Source organism: Telmatherina bonti (assembly GCF_933228915.1).
Source record: "Telmatherina bonti genome assembly, chromosome: 22".
NCBI lineage: Eukaryota > Metazoa > Chordata > Actinopteri > Atheriniformes > Telmatherinidae > Telmatherina > Telmatherina bonti.
The window spans coordinates 25,744,880-25,759,877 of NC_136631.1; the positions used below are offsets into that span (position 1 = coordinate 25,744,880).

The window sequence follows — 14,998 nt, forward strand, 5'->3', positions numbered from 1 at the left end:
TTATGTGGTTGCTATGAAATAGCTGACATGAAGGTGTCAAAAAGAAAGTGCCTAAAATAATTTTAATCTGCTGACATGTTTTCTAAATGATACCATATCCGTCTTTAGCTTGGTCTCATTGTGAACTTTATTAGTAGTACTTAATAAAACTAAAAACAGATCAAAGCGCTAACTGGCTAGCTTTAGCTTCGTGTTAAGCTAGTTGCATGCTAATGGATCTTATTTTCTAAAGTTATAACTATTTATATCAAACTTAAATATAATTTTAATCATATCAACACAATTTTGTTTTTGTTTATTTATTTTGCTAGTTATTCAGATTCTTGTACGGTCTTAGCTTTAGTTAAAAAGTGTCTTAAAATGAAAGTTTTTTTAGAAATTGAAAAAAAAGACGCTAATTTTCATACTATGTTGGACCAAAATGACTATATGAAATAGTACTGCAAATTGCAAATAGCAAATTGCATATATATATAATGTATGTGTGTGTGTGTGTGTGTGTGTGTGTGTGTGTGTGTGTATATATATATATATATATATATATATATATATATACACTTTTTTTTTTGTACTACTTTTCTTCATGGTAATAAGGATCTTTCACTGCATTTGTAGAAATAAATAAATGCAGAAATAAATAATTGTTTATTACCCACAGAAATGCAATATGTAATTACTTTTTTGTCAATTTAATTAAACATTTCTAAATATATCTAAATAATAGTATTTCAGTCCTCCATAGTATTTTATTTTTTGTTGAAATTAATGTGTTTAATGCTGCATGAACATTTGTCTTTTTTATGTCTGCCAGTTTATATCTGACTTATAATCCAATTATACATGGACTCAGTGGCTGCTGTGCCATGTAAGATGACTCCTCCATAACAAAAGTCCAACTTTAGATGAGCTTTTGATGTAACACCAAACGCCCATATTAATCAGTTATTTCTAATTCCCATCATGCCTTTGGGGAGCATTCAAACAGTGCTGCAAGGTCCTTCACTGTCTTCACTGTCCCACAGTCCTCCACTGCTCTCAGCTACATGGTTCCCTCTCTGCTGAGCCAAAACTGGCCTGAAGTGATGGAGACAAGACAAGCAAGAGAGCAAAGTAATCACGCTGATCATATATCTATTATATGTACAAGGCAGAGCTGATGCTTTCATGCTGTAACAACAAGATGCTCTTACCTCAAATTTTCTCTGCTGTGGTTGAAATTCTGAAAGTTTTGCCTTACTGGAGCTTGAATGGGTATGAAACCTTGTCTGTTGTCCTTTTCTGGAGCCGAATCAACCTGGTGCAACAGGATATTTGGATTAAAATGACAAGAAGATAAACAAAAATCCCAGGAAAACACAAGACAGAAAACTGGAATAAAAGTGGCTGGAGAACCGATAAAGGACCGTATGTTTTCCATTTGAAGTTGCCAAATTCTACAAGCCAAATTCTGCAAACTGGATGAAAGAAAGTGATGACTACTTTCGTGGTGCCATTTTATTCCAGGTCATCTATAACAGATGTGAAGAGTTGCCATTGTCAGCCCCCCCAATACCAAGAAACTCTTCAGTACCTGCTTGGATGGATCGTCCCAGATGGGCCTGAAGGCACTCTTTGGATGCGGAGGTGGCGATCCTTTCCTGACGCTGACTAACCTCTTATTGAAGGAACTAACAAGACATGGTGTCGGCCCATCCATATACGGCCCTGTGTAGTTCCTAAGAGGAGGATGTGGAGTTAATCTGGGAATCTGCCATCTCAGACACACAGTCCTCTCCCTCGGTGCCTCTTTGGGCTGCTGCTGTTGGCTATACGAGGGCTTTAGCAGCACCGGCACCTGACTGTCCTCTTCATCCTCCCCGCTGTTGCTCTCCATCTCCCTGCACAGGGTGCCATCAGGGCTGCAGGAGGTGACAGAGGAATAGTCAAAGGCAGAAGTGTCATCGGGGTCTGTCTCGCAGTCGTCGAGGCTGTGGCTTGTACGAGGTGCCTCCAGCTCATTGGTGCATTTCCCTGTGGGCTGGCTGAAGGTCCCCTGACCGGAGTCACTGGTTTCTCCCCAGGCTGCAGAGTCGGGGTTGAGTAAGGAGCAGTATGCATGTCCACAGTCATGGACCGGCTGGCTGTGGGTCACCTGGTCTTCCCTGCAGCCTTTCCTCCTCACTGGGCTGCAGGACCAGCACTCCAGACGCATCGAGTGGCAGCCGTCCACCCCGTTTGTGAGGTGAACAGCCGCTGAGCATCTCTGTGAGAGGCATGAAAAGGAAACTGAGTGATCTTCATATCTCTGCAAGTTGAAGTGGAAAAGATCCTCAGCTGCCTGGTTTTTTTTTTTTAATAGTGATTAATAAGCAAAAAATATCCAGAACTTTGAACCTTTTGTTGCCCGTAAGTAGTCTCTCATCTCTGCTTGAAGGCCAGATTTTTCTCCTGCCTGCAGTACTCTTTGACGCCAGCAGAGGGAGACACTCACCTTTGCGCAGCAGTGTTTGACTCTTCTCTCGCCTGCTGGCTCCTCGTGCAGCAATTTGCAGAAGATGCACCGGCTTCAGCATCACAAGAGCTGCTGTCAAGATTAAAGATTAATTTTATTGTGTGGGTTAAAGCATAACATAAAAAAGTTAAAGTACTACAGGTCATAATGTCATTCTGAGCAAAAATACCACCCTTCAGCATTAAATTGGGTCTAAATTGAACATTTGAAGGGCAGCAGTGCACGACACAACCTGGTTGCCTCCCCTGTAATCCCATAGTTTCTTCATTTAATAAAATGCAACATGTAATGTTGATCACTTTACAACATAAACACTAATTCCCTTATCTGTAATGTTGTATTTTCCATTAGTCTTTACAAGGTATTTCTTGAACCCACAGGTCCAGCTCAGTTCATGTTTTGTCTTTTTTGGAACAAATTCTGAATCCATAATTGGTTTCTGAGCTGATAGTGGTTTTGATTGTTTTCGTAAGTGGTAGCTCTTAAAAGAAAACTACAGTAAACGAACAGCATCTTAAAAGGAAATCCTTCAGAGTATGGAGAGACTTTTTGCTTGACCTTGCTGGAAAATGATGCAGTGTTAAGGAAAGTTGAAAGTAATAATCTGGAAGAATGTAGGCAAAGACAACTGTTCTGCCATGACAATCTACTGCACTTACACAAAACCCTAAATATTTACAGAAAGTTGTGAAGAAACTTAATCTAATACAGTCTTATCAAATGTAACTCAGGCTGTGTGTCAAATGTAAAGATGTATAATATTCTGTTATTTATGTTTTGCAGTTTAGAAAAGTCGTCACGTTCTGGTTTATCCTTTGCAAAAAGGAAATAAAAAAGGAAGCACTGAAGCTCCTTTTCTATGTTTTATAGAGAATTCAAACAGCTCCTGTCATGCATAAAAGCTTCTGGATCATTTCACTCAGTTTGGAAGGTTCCTCGTCAAAATAGACAATTATGAACCTCAGAAATACAGACGATCCTTTAGCTGTCTGAAACATGATCAGAAATGAGGCAAGGAAAGAGTAAGAAAAGCAGAGAAATTCCAAATGACGTAAAAATCATTGACAACGGGTCTGGTGGAAGGAATAATCCTCCCCAGAACCCACAACAGTACTGAAGTAGGGCGGGATCATCTAGACAGAGAACGCAACAAGAGCAACGTCAGAAGAAGAGTTTTGAGAATTCATACAAGAAACCTGGAGAACTACTATACTTAAATTAAGAAGAAAGCTTGTCTGAGTTTGTTCAGTCTGTGTTAAAGTATAAAGCTGCTGATTCCAGTCTTTTTTATGCATTTCCACTTTTCATTTAATCTTATTTTCACAATTTCTGATTCCCTGGTCACACAGAAGGAAATAAGAGGTGTTCTGCGCTGTTTCACCTTTGTCCTGCTCCTTCCTCTTCCTCCCATCGAACGTCCTCCTCCAGGGTCACATGACAGCGAGACAAAATGGTCCTCAGCGCTCGCTCGGTTCCCAGCAAGAGACTGCAGTCAGGATGATCTTTCCCCGTCCACTGCAGCAGATTCTGCCGCCCAAAAAATAAAGTGTAAAGACCATCAGCTGTTAGCCAGGTTCCATATTCAGACCTAAAATAATCCAAATATCTCCAAAAAGAACCTCCTCAGATAAACGTTGGATTCTTATTTCACAAAACACAAAATTAATTTAAATTTTTCCTTATCAACTTTTATTTTATTTGTTAACTGTTTTTGCTTTCTAGGCCAACATGTATGAAGAGGATTAATAGAAAAAATTGGCAACGTTACAAAGTCCTTAAAGCCTTGTTGTAACTTTTCTTTTCCCAGTGTGTTGCAGAACTGGTTTTTAAAAACTGGATTTATATTCACAAATAAAATAAGGCGGCGGTCTTTGCGCTGCGGCGGCTGCTAACCCACCTGAATGTGACTCAGGTAGCTGTGTATGCGAGCTACCGGCGCCAACAGCAAGGACAGCAGTTTCATTTCCTCCCTCTCCATCTGGCCACTCTGTAAGGTCATACAGAAGACATCCATCTGCATATGCGATCTCATGAGTAATGTTAACAATGTTACACAGAAAATACCTGCATTTTGTTATTTTTCTCCGACTGATTCAGTCTGTTAAACTCCAGTGAGAGGAATGATGCCAGAGTAGTCGTGTATCCGAGGTACATATCTGAGAAAGCTGTCTGGACAACCCAAAATCAGAATAAATCAAAGTAATTTGAATGTTTCTTTAATATAATGGACTGTAAAAATGTAAAAACTGAAATAAGGGGCATGGACTTACATCATTTTGCCCAATAAGCTGCACCAAGATATCTCCAACTAATGATTTCCAGTGTTCAGCAGATAAGCGCTCCTGCAGGGTGTTTCTGAAGAGCACGTGTCGCTGCAGAAGCTGCTCCACAAACTTCACATAAGTCTGGCTGGAAGGCAAAGAAATCCTGCTTTTTCACAGCTTCTGTGACTCTGAGTGACCAGACCGACAGTCACTCCAGTGTTGAATGTTCATGATCAATCCCACTTACTATGGCTCTACTGTCATCTGGTGAGCAGGCGGCGTCTTGTACTTGTCATACAGCTGGTTTAAGGTTGACACATACTCCCACTCGGAGTGGAGGAGCTGCATCGCCACCTGATGTCGAGCATCTGTAAAAAAAAAACAAAAAAAAAACAAGAACCTTATCCTGTGGTTTTTTTCTTTTCGTTCAAGCCATTGGTTTACTCAGGATATAATCTGAAATGGATTAAAGAAGAGGAATCATTGTATGCAGTGTGTTTGTTTATTTTCCTTTAGCATGATGAGTTTAAACACTGTCACAGTGTGAGCTGACCTGTGCCCTCGCTCAGCCCAGCTTTAAGACCCTGTAGGAAGCAGTGAAGCAGCAGCTTTCCTCTGGACAGACAGGCAGGGGGACCAGCCGGACAATCGACCGGACTCTGTTCAGCAATCGGCTCTGCTGGATCGCTGCGGGGCAACAACAAACAGAGGACATGCCCATCGGAAGGTTTTACATGTTATTCTGTTATAATAAATGTAACACACTTAACATTATGATGTCTGATACATTTAGCCAGAGCTAAGAGAAGTACAAGAACTTTAACTTAAAATCACACAATGCAAAACTGAAGACATCCAGAGTGTTGTACATAGAATAATGTGGTTATTTATAAGCTCATATATACACAGATAAACCTCAGATTGACAGCATGATATATTACACTGGCGATATTTTACACATGATACGTTACTTTTAAAGGAAAATCCAGAAGTAATGTGTAAAAAAGTAAATGCATCCGATAATCAGTAGTATATAGGACCACCTTGTGTGGCAGCAAGTTGAAAGAATGACTTTCTGTGTGATCTTATCGGCCTCTCATTTTGTTGAACTGACCTTTCAGCCCACTTTGAAAGGTCTCGATATTGATTTAGTTCATGGAGATGTTTCTGTGTTTGTGTATGGGCAACATTTCAGTCAGGCTGAGGTCTGGACTTTGACTGGATCATTGCTACACATTGTTTCCTTTGTTTTTTTCAATCATTCTGTTGTAGATTTACTGCTGTGCTCATGATACACTCCAGTTTTAGACAAGCTAACTGCAAGGTCCTGTGGCTGCAAAGCAACCCCATCATCAGCCCTCCACCACTGTGCTGCACAGTTGGTGTGACGTGTTTGTGCTGATATACGGTGTTTTCATCAGACTGTCCAAAGTCTTTTTTCTTCTTTTAACTGTAGCTTTATAAACCAAAGCCATGCTAACATTTTCTTTCATAGACAAAACCTTTTCTTCTGCAATCCTTCCAAACAAGCCATGCTTGTTCAGCCTTTGTACATTGTACTTAATAAACTTTAATATTTAAAATAAAAACTGAGGCTTGTGAAATCTGAGCTGTATCTTTGGGATTTATTTTCTGTTTTTCTGATTCATTCATGATCCGATCTTAGCATTAACTTGCTGTAATTTTCACTTCTAAGAAGACTGAAAAATGTCTTGAATGTTTCGATTAATAAATAATATTCAATGATCTAACATCCTTTTAACCTTCCCCAGCTTGATGAGCACAAACAGTTCTATTTCTAACATGATTGTTGATGTTTTTCTGCTTTGTCATTGTGTTAAAACGCACCTCAGTGCTCCAAGTCAGAAAATGTTTGCTTTGCAGAGAGGCTGACAGCTGATCACTTTAGCAAGTCCAGCACAAAATACCTATATTTTATATTCAGGTGTCAAACTCCAGTCCTTGAGGGTCGGTATCCTGCAGGTTTTTGTTGTCTCCATGCTCCAACACACCTGACTGAAATGACTGAATAGGTTGACAAGAAGCTGCTGGATCCATTTGATTTGAATCAGATGTCCTGGTAAAGGGGAACAACAAAAATCTGCAGGATACCGGCCCTCGAGGACTAGAATTTTGACATCCCAGCTTTAAAGTATTTTGTGTTGCCATGCTGCCTTCCCTCGTGGACGTTATGGAAGTTTCTTATCAACAGTCTTACAGAAGTTCCCCAATATGTTTATGCTAGTTGAAAGCAGGGATTTTGTACATTTTCTCCTCAGAAAAACAAATGATCCAAGCAAGTGCAGTCCAGATGTGATGCAACGTGCTTGTAGGTTGTCATGGTTTCGTGGCTGTCTTCAGCCTGTGAGTTTTAGTATTAACAGCAAAGCATTCCCACATCATCACACCTCCATCTCCATGCTTCAGAGTGACAGATGCAGACATCATCTTTTTCTGTTGTTTGAATGGAACCAAAAATCTTAACTTTAAGCTTTAAACGATTCTGGTGTCCTGGTAACACACTCTTTGGTGCGTTGGAAGATCCTTCCTTACAGGAGACAGTTCAAACACAGCATTTAGTGTTTTTTCCAACTGCATTTAAGGACTCATTTTAAATGTAATGCAATTTTACAAGCTGCTTGACCCTTTGTATCTGAAAGGAGTGATGGGCTACCACTTCTCTTCATTTAGCTAAGTACCTTCCTAAGTTAGTGACATTATTTGGACATACAAAAACCTACAAAACACATTGTTTCTATGTTAAATCTCATCTCATTCTGAATTTCTTAAAAACAGCTCAGAAGTTTGGACAGGAGAATTAAAGGCTGAAAAAGTAAGTGATGCTAAAAGAGAGAGCCGAAACAACGTGTACTGCTGACATGGTAAACTGCAACTTGCATGTTAGGCCTACCCCAATACTGCATCTGCAGAGTCCAGATGCCGCACTTGCCTCCATGCATTTCCAGATCTTACAACAACTAAAAACAGCTAAGTGTGAAATACAAATGATGCCAAATGAAACCCCTCGGTGGTTCAGCAGGCAAAATCCTTTATAAAAAAAAAAAAGGGACAATTTCTCTCCTGAAGATTCAGCAGAGGATCCCAGATCTTCATAGACTGATGTTAAAAGAAATCCTGAACATGTCACAACTGTTTTTTTTTTTTTAGATGTCAGAGATGAGCTGATCATTTTCATGCAACATATGCATTTGAGGAAGAAATAAAATTTCTTCTGAGGTTATATCAGACTTTTGGTTTGTTATCTGTCATTGAGGTTTTACCTTCGTCTCTGCTTGGATGTCGAGCTTTTTCCATCCTGCTGAAGCCTGCTGTGTCTGCTGCTGTACAGCTGCGTGATGTGACACCTCATCACACCGAGTTCTTCCTGTAAGTTGGCAAAGCATCACAGCTACATTCACCTTTTATGCTCTAAAACTAGTTCGGCATCATGACGCAGCAGTGAAATATCAGGAAGAAGTGGCAATTAGAGTTATTTTCAGTCTCACCCTCAATGACTCCACCAGAGCTTCCAGTCGAAGGGCTTTTTTCTGACAGCTCCTCCTGTTGTCCTCCAGCTCTTCCCTCAGATGTATGTCTCCATGCTGGATCTGATTGAGCTCCAGCAGAGCGCTGGTAAAGCCCGTTTTCAGCTCCGTGACCATGCATTGTAACTAATGGAAATCACAGGTTAAAATAAACAAAACAATTAAGCACATCCTGGCAGCACAGATGTTTTTTTTTCTGTCATCAAAGCTGCTTTTTAGTCCCGAGTTCAGCATCAGAGGGGATTTATTCAGCAGCAGCAGCTGATCTTTAAAACAACAGCAATAAATTAGATGTGTTCTGAGTATTTAACAAAACTAGACTTGTTGATGAGGGACGTATACCTTGGAGATTTCAGCTACAAGCTCTGCCTCTTGAGGCTTCATGACCTGTGCACAGAGACACACAAACAAGCCAGTTTGCAAACACACAGCAATTAATGCACATAAGCTGATTGTTGCAGCAGTCACAGAGAAATCCTGCACATTTTGCCCTCCGTCCGTGCTTTAAATCATCAAAGCCTTTGCTTCTTTGTTTAAAAATCCTGATTCTGTTACTTTTGGTTGTAATGTACTTGCTTGTCTGTGGTACCTGCTCAGATGTTGCCCCTGCCAGCAGCCCCTCTGCTAAGGAAGTGGCAAGCCAGCCAAAGAGCTCAGCCCGGCAGGAGAAATGGCTGCAGGAGCCAAGATTCCTCCTTATAAGTCTGCCAACAGAAGGAGAGGCAGGGATCAACAAAAACCTGAAAGGGCAATATGCAAAGCTTTGTAGTTTACATGCCAAATACATAAAGGAGGTAAAAACAAAATAGACTGTTATTACTTTTTTTTTTAAAATTATTATTATTATTATTATTTTTTATCATTTTAAATTACATGACCATGTTTGCATTCATATGACTAATAAACATGTTAATAATGATGTCAGTGGGGGCAATAAAAGCACCAAAATTCCACAAGGAAATATAAGGGAACAACATAAAAATGCCAAATGAAAAAAACATCAACTTGCACAAAAATAACTCACCCAACTTAAAGCTCCTTTTCTTTTCTTTTCTTTTTTTTTTCCTTTTTTTTTTTTTTTATCTCTTCTCGAATAAAAACGCAGTTATATTCCTGAAATCTGTGAAAAGATTGGGGTTTCTCCACTGTGATAAACCTTGTTTTGAGTTGATTGCGGAGTTGTAAGGCTTGTGTGTGTGAGCGGCTTCGTGTCGACAGCAGATGTCCTGCAAGACGCTCAGTGAGGAAGCAAGATGTGAAGCACGAGGATGCTGCTGTACGCTGAATGGTGGCTTAAATGCACAAGTTACTGTCTGTGCTTAGATTGTTCTGCTGTTTTAATCATTATTAGGTCTGCAATATGGAGAGTTAACATGCTGAAATGTATGAAAATAATGCAAGAAAAAAACTGGACTCCGATAATAATTAAACATATTAAGCACATAAAATTTCCGATAAAATTTCGGAGAGATTACATTAATTGTCATAATATCCCAGAATTAAAATGAATGCTCAAATATTAATGCTATAATAATATATTTGTGCAGTTAACTTCTGTTAAAAACAAAGCTTGAATGAAAAATGTAAGATAAGGTGACTTCCTAACATATTTTGTGTTATGTTCAAACATGTTTGAGCAAGAAAAACCACTGCACCTAACTTCAGGTGTAAGAAAGCGCTTTACTGTTTCTCGTTTGACGAGATTTAAAATATTCTAGACCAATTTTTTTCACCGTATTCCCTCTTCACTCCGCACGCCTTAATGAGTCCGTAGAGTAAATTCAGCGCTACCTTGGTTAAGCTGTTTTTTTTAATAGGCGTGGTTAGCAGGGAATCCTTGAATCTGATTGGTTAGAGGCTTCACAGCCTTTTCAAATTGTAGCAGCTGATCGCTGCGCTGTCAAAACAGACGACAGGAGGAGAACGTGAGTGGTGAGGAATACAGAGAAAACTATGCGGAAATAGTGTAGTTATAAAATATTAAGCAGCTCTTAAAATGTTACTTTAAAAAAATTCAGCTCTTGTTTATCCTTTTATGCTAATGAGTTGGTTAAATTAGTCTAATTTTGTGTAAACTACGGCTAACGTTAGCATGAAGTCGCAACATCTCGCTGGTCTTGTTGTTTTTCTGCGGGACATTTTAAGTCAAATGGATCACGTCTGGGTTTACTTGAGTATCTAGTGTGCAATTGCAATACATAATGTCAATTCTGCATGATATTATGCTATTGAATATAGCATAAGTATGTGGTTTCAACCAATACCAATGTATAACATGAAATATCGCGAGAGTTTCATTCCACACAGAACGCTGAATCAGTAGTGCTGGGGAGATTTAATAGAAATAATGTACTTTATGTAATTTTCTGTCATATATATATATATATATATATATATATATATATATATATATATATATATATATATATATATATATATATATATATACATACAGTGTATATATAAGGGAAAAGCATTCATGGTACTTGAAACTCACAATATAGTTTCTTTCTTCCCCCAAACCCGGATTTAACTATTTTTTCTTTCTCAGTTGTCTGGGGTTCTGAAGACATGAGAACAAGTGAATTTGACTCTTCATCTGAAGATGAGGAAGTGAAAGAAGAGCTGCTGACTCCCTTCCAAATATCCTGGTAACACAATCCAATCCTAAATGTCTGCATCCACTGAAAAGCATGTTCCCCTGTTTGTAAAATGCACTCACTTCATTTTTAAAATTCGCTTTAAGGTTGCCTCTGTCCATAGTTGAGTGCTCACAGAATCTTGGAATTTGTGCATTACCAGGTAAAATGTTATTAGTTGTAAATTTTTGAAGTGTTTATGAAAATTGTCGAAATGTAAAACAGGTCTTTTCTCTGACTTTCTTTTTAATTTAGGCTGCAAATACAAAGATGTTCGTCGGAGTCTGCAAAGAGATGTTGGTAAGACAACCTGCATGAATCTATACTCACTGATTTTGATCAGAACCAAGACATACATCTGAATGGCTTCTGCAGTGTGTATTGCAAAAATATTTGAGAAAAAGGCTGTAAATAAATTAAAAAAAGAACAAAAAAAAACCACAATTTTGTATGTAAAACTCTGTAAGCAGGTTCTGTTCAGTATTCTTGTATGTGTTGACTTCCCATCTTGTTTACAGATGAGCTCCAGAACCAGGGAGTGCAGGATGTGTTTGTTTTCTGTACCAGAGGAGAACTTAACAAGTACAGAGTTCCCTCCCTTCTGGAGGTCTACAGACAGCGAGGTTTCACAGTTCACCACACGCCTTTTCTTGACGGAGATGCTCCCGAGCTGGGGCAGTGCTGCCAGATCCTGGAAGAGCTGCAGCTCAACCTTGACAGTGGCAGGAGGACAGTAATCCAGTGAGTCAAATCATCACAACTAAAAGAAGAAATAAACAGAAAAAAAATTAGATCAGTTTGTAAAAGAAAAGTTTATGTGTCCTTTTATTAAACCAGGACACGTAAAGTCAGCAAAGCTGTTACTGCGGCTGCTGAAAGGCCTCTGAGAAGCTTTGAACTCCCAGGAGAGCTGATTAAAGTTGCTCACCAGGCAGCATGAGGAAGCAGTTTGTGCGCAACCTACCTGATGTTTAACCATGCGAATCAAAAGGTCATTGCTATCAAAAACTCCTCCCTGGTCCAAATATGGTTAAAAATAGCCACAGATGCAGGCGTTCCTTTATAGGTAGCGGTGCCAGATGGCATATCATCACAAAGACTTCTATTTTCAGCGATCCTCAGGACACCTCTGCTTACATAACAGAACAATTTGCTCTTTAGTCGTAAAATTGATGAGATTTTTTTCCTTCCCTGTATCTCCTCTTCAGCTGCTACGGAGGCCTCGGGCGATCTGCTTTGAGTAAGTATATTTTTTTATACATTTTTTTTATACCTGTGTTCTTGATGGCATTGCTAAGATGAGTCTCTTCTCATTTAATGAGTTAAAGAGGTCTCTTTAACCTGTTGGCTGTTGTCTCCCTTCAGTCGCTGCCTGTTTGCTGCTTCAGCTCTCTTTAACAATGACGGCCAATAAAGCAATGGAGATCCTCAGAGAGCTCAGAGGAGGAGGAGCGATACAAACTGTGAAGGTGAGGCTACTCTCTCTCTTTTTTTTAAATTTTGTCCTGTGTACTGCAAACCTGGGACTTGTCTATCAGTTTAATGCTTCTTTTCCATGAGTATCAACTATGCAACTCGTCTCAGCTTGGTCCTGGGTCTTTTCCATTACAATTTAGTACCAGGTCTAAAATGGGCGGGGTTTGTTTGAAATCACCGTGACATCAGTGTTGTGTATGACAAGCTCTATAACAACACAGGACCAAAAGAAAATCTGCTACTTGGTCTGTGGTTTGCCGGTCGCTGACAATAAATTGTGTCCATTTGTTGGAACCCCTTTCAGTCTTGTCTGTTTGATCCAATCCGACCATTGTGGTCCTTGACCTGCCGATAGTCACTTTTGAGCTTTTTCAGCTTCTCTCGACACAGCTACCTGTAGTCATTAAGTCGGAAAGCTCTTGATAGATTTTTTTTCATTCGTGTCTAGTTCTAGTTCCTTCTGTATCCTTTCCTGAGCAACCAAGAAAAGAAATGTCTCCACCTCAGTGTTTGGCCACGGAACAGACTTTTGTTGCGACATTGCTTGTCAAGTTATGTAAACAACTTGCGAGTTGGAGTTTCCTTTCCAGTGATGTCACTCTCTGACCCTGACCTCTGATTGGCCGCACCCCTGACCAATAGCGGCATGCAGTCTTGCAACGTCACACACAACCCGACTCAGCTCACTGAGAACCTCGGCTGAGGTTTTACACAAAAAGTACCGGTAAACGGGTACAAAAGCCTCGTGGAAAACCCTACAAACCAAGCCGAGGTGAATTAAGTTGAGACAAGCTGATACCAATGGAAAAAGGCCATCAGTCCTGTCAGAATGAAAGAACATAGAATTGGAGGCAGAACTGATGAAGGAATAACGAAACGCTGATCTTTGCATTCAACCCTTAAACTTGTTACACACAGATTCAGGGTTTAAATTTGTAAATGACAAAAAGAAAAAACTAAAAGCAAATATAATTGTTTATATGTCGGTAATGATGCAGCAAATGTTTCGCAACTGAGTTTATATTCTGCAAAGCATGTTACATTTCTGTATTTATGCTTCCTTTAAACCATGTTTGTTTAAAATCCCACTGCTTTAGTTTGACTGCTGCATTTTCTTTCCTTTCTGCAGCAATATAACTTCCTTCACGAGTTTCGGGAAAGATATGCCATCTACAAAGAGAGCAAAGAGGCTTCCACAGAGCGCTCTGTCTCTCGGTAATCCTGGTCAATCACTGATTGATCTCTTCAGACTTGCTTACCTGTTTGTGATTATTTTCTTCTTGTGTGTTACTTCTTGTGTGCTTGAAGAACTGCACTTTAAATGGATAATATAACGTCTTTCTTCAATCCTCACGATTTTGTGCTGAAATGTTGCATTTTATCACATCGCAAGAACTTTTTCTAAAAAAAGAAAATATTTAGTACATTACACCACAAAAGTCTTGATTCACCCCTCATTACATCTTATCAGAAAAACAGGAAATAAGAATAATGAATGAATGAAAAATACTTGATTAATTCCCAAAGGGAAATTCAATATTGTAGCAGATAATTAGCTAAAGGAGGTCTTGTTCCGGAGGCTGCTGGCAGGAATGATCTGTATCTTTGAGTCTTACAGCGGACCTGAAGAAGCCTCTCACAAGCATAAATGGAATTAAAGTTTGAGGGTACATGACTATATTATTTCTGACAATCTTCATTCCTCAGGCTGAACTTTCTTAGACAAACTCTTGTGTAGATTCTGCAAGTAATCTTAAGGAATAGCTCTCCAGGCTTTGTGAAGAACTTTGTAAAGCTCTTTGGATGTCAGGATTATCCCACTCTCAGTATATCTGTATGTGTTAGTCTTTTTCAACCACTGGTCAACTACACTAGTGTGCTGTGAGAGATTTTCAGGTGTACCCTGAGAAATTACACAATTTCACCGAATTGGTCTAAAAAGCAGCTCTGTGTTCATCCAAACAGGCCCCAGTGAAAGATAATATTCCAGCTTCTTGTGTTTATCTGATTTCTATTTAAGAGGCTTTGACAAGATGGACTTTATATTTATATGGACTTTTTAAAAAAAAAAAAAAAAGAAAAATCATTTTGGTTTGTGGTGTGTCTTGTGATTTTTCAGGGGCAAAAAAAAAAGTGTCTTTGCTCAAAACAGCTTGACAAACACTGATATGTGACTGCTTGAGATAATCAGTGTGTTTTTAAATGAGATTTACTTTGGTTCATACTTTTTATTTTAAATGCATAACTTTTTCATGTGAAGTCCTTTGTTTTTCCTGCCAAAGGCAACACAAAAGTTTGATTTGATCAGGTTTATGCTGAAACAAAACAGAAGACTGTCACCATTCAGTCACTCCAGTCCACACTTCAGAGTGGGATTGTTTTATTTCATTTCAAATCTTTTCCTCGATCTGATGAGATGGGATCTAATACATAAAAATGTCATTGACTAAATAATCTTCCCTGATAAATTTACATGTCAAATGACAATAAATACAAATAGACAATTTGGACTAATGGCTTCTAAACTAAAATATGACGAGTTTGATTTGGAGATGAGCCACAACACAGGGAGTGCTTGAAATT

General features: G+C 39.1%; 1 protein-coding gene across 1 annotated transcript; it reads left to right on the plus strand.

Moving 5' to 3' along the window:
* Window positions 1-10,219: 10,219 nt before the first annotated feature.
* On the plus strand, window positions 10,220-14,230 carry cdkn3 (cyclin dependent kinase inhibitor 3). The gene is made up of 8 exons (XM_079261887.1): window positions 10,220-10,232; window positions 10,852-10,951; window positions 11,047-11,102; window positions 11,195-11,239; window positions 11,458-11,680; window positions 12,148-12,179; window positions 12,305-12,408; window positions 13,545-14,230. Exons 2-8 carry the CDS (start codon window positions 10,872-10,874, stop codon window positions 13,632-13,634), a joined length of 630 nt encoding a protein of 209 aa, XP_079118013.1. The 5' UTR covers window positions 10,220-10,232; window positions 10,852-10,871; the 3' UTR covers window positions 13,635-14,230.
* Window positions 14,231-14,998: the final 768 nt, after the last annotated feature.

What these genes read in the sequence shown, in the direction of transcription:
- cdkn3 (XM_079261887.1), top strand. Translation starts at nt 10,872, where the DNA reads ATGAGAACAAGTGAATTTGACTCTTCATCTGAAGATGAGGAAGTGAAA. An exon ending in ACTCCCTTCCAAATATCCTG is followed by an intron (nt 10,952 to 11,046) that starts GTAACACAATCC and finishes ATTCGCTTTAAG; the next exon opens with GTTGCCTCTGTCCATAGTTG. An exon ending in TGGAATTTGTGCATTACCAG is followed by an intron (nt 11,103 to 11,194) that starts GTAAAATGTTAT and finishes TTTTTAATTTAG; the next exon opens with GCTGCAAATACAAAGATGTT.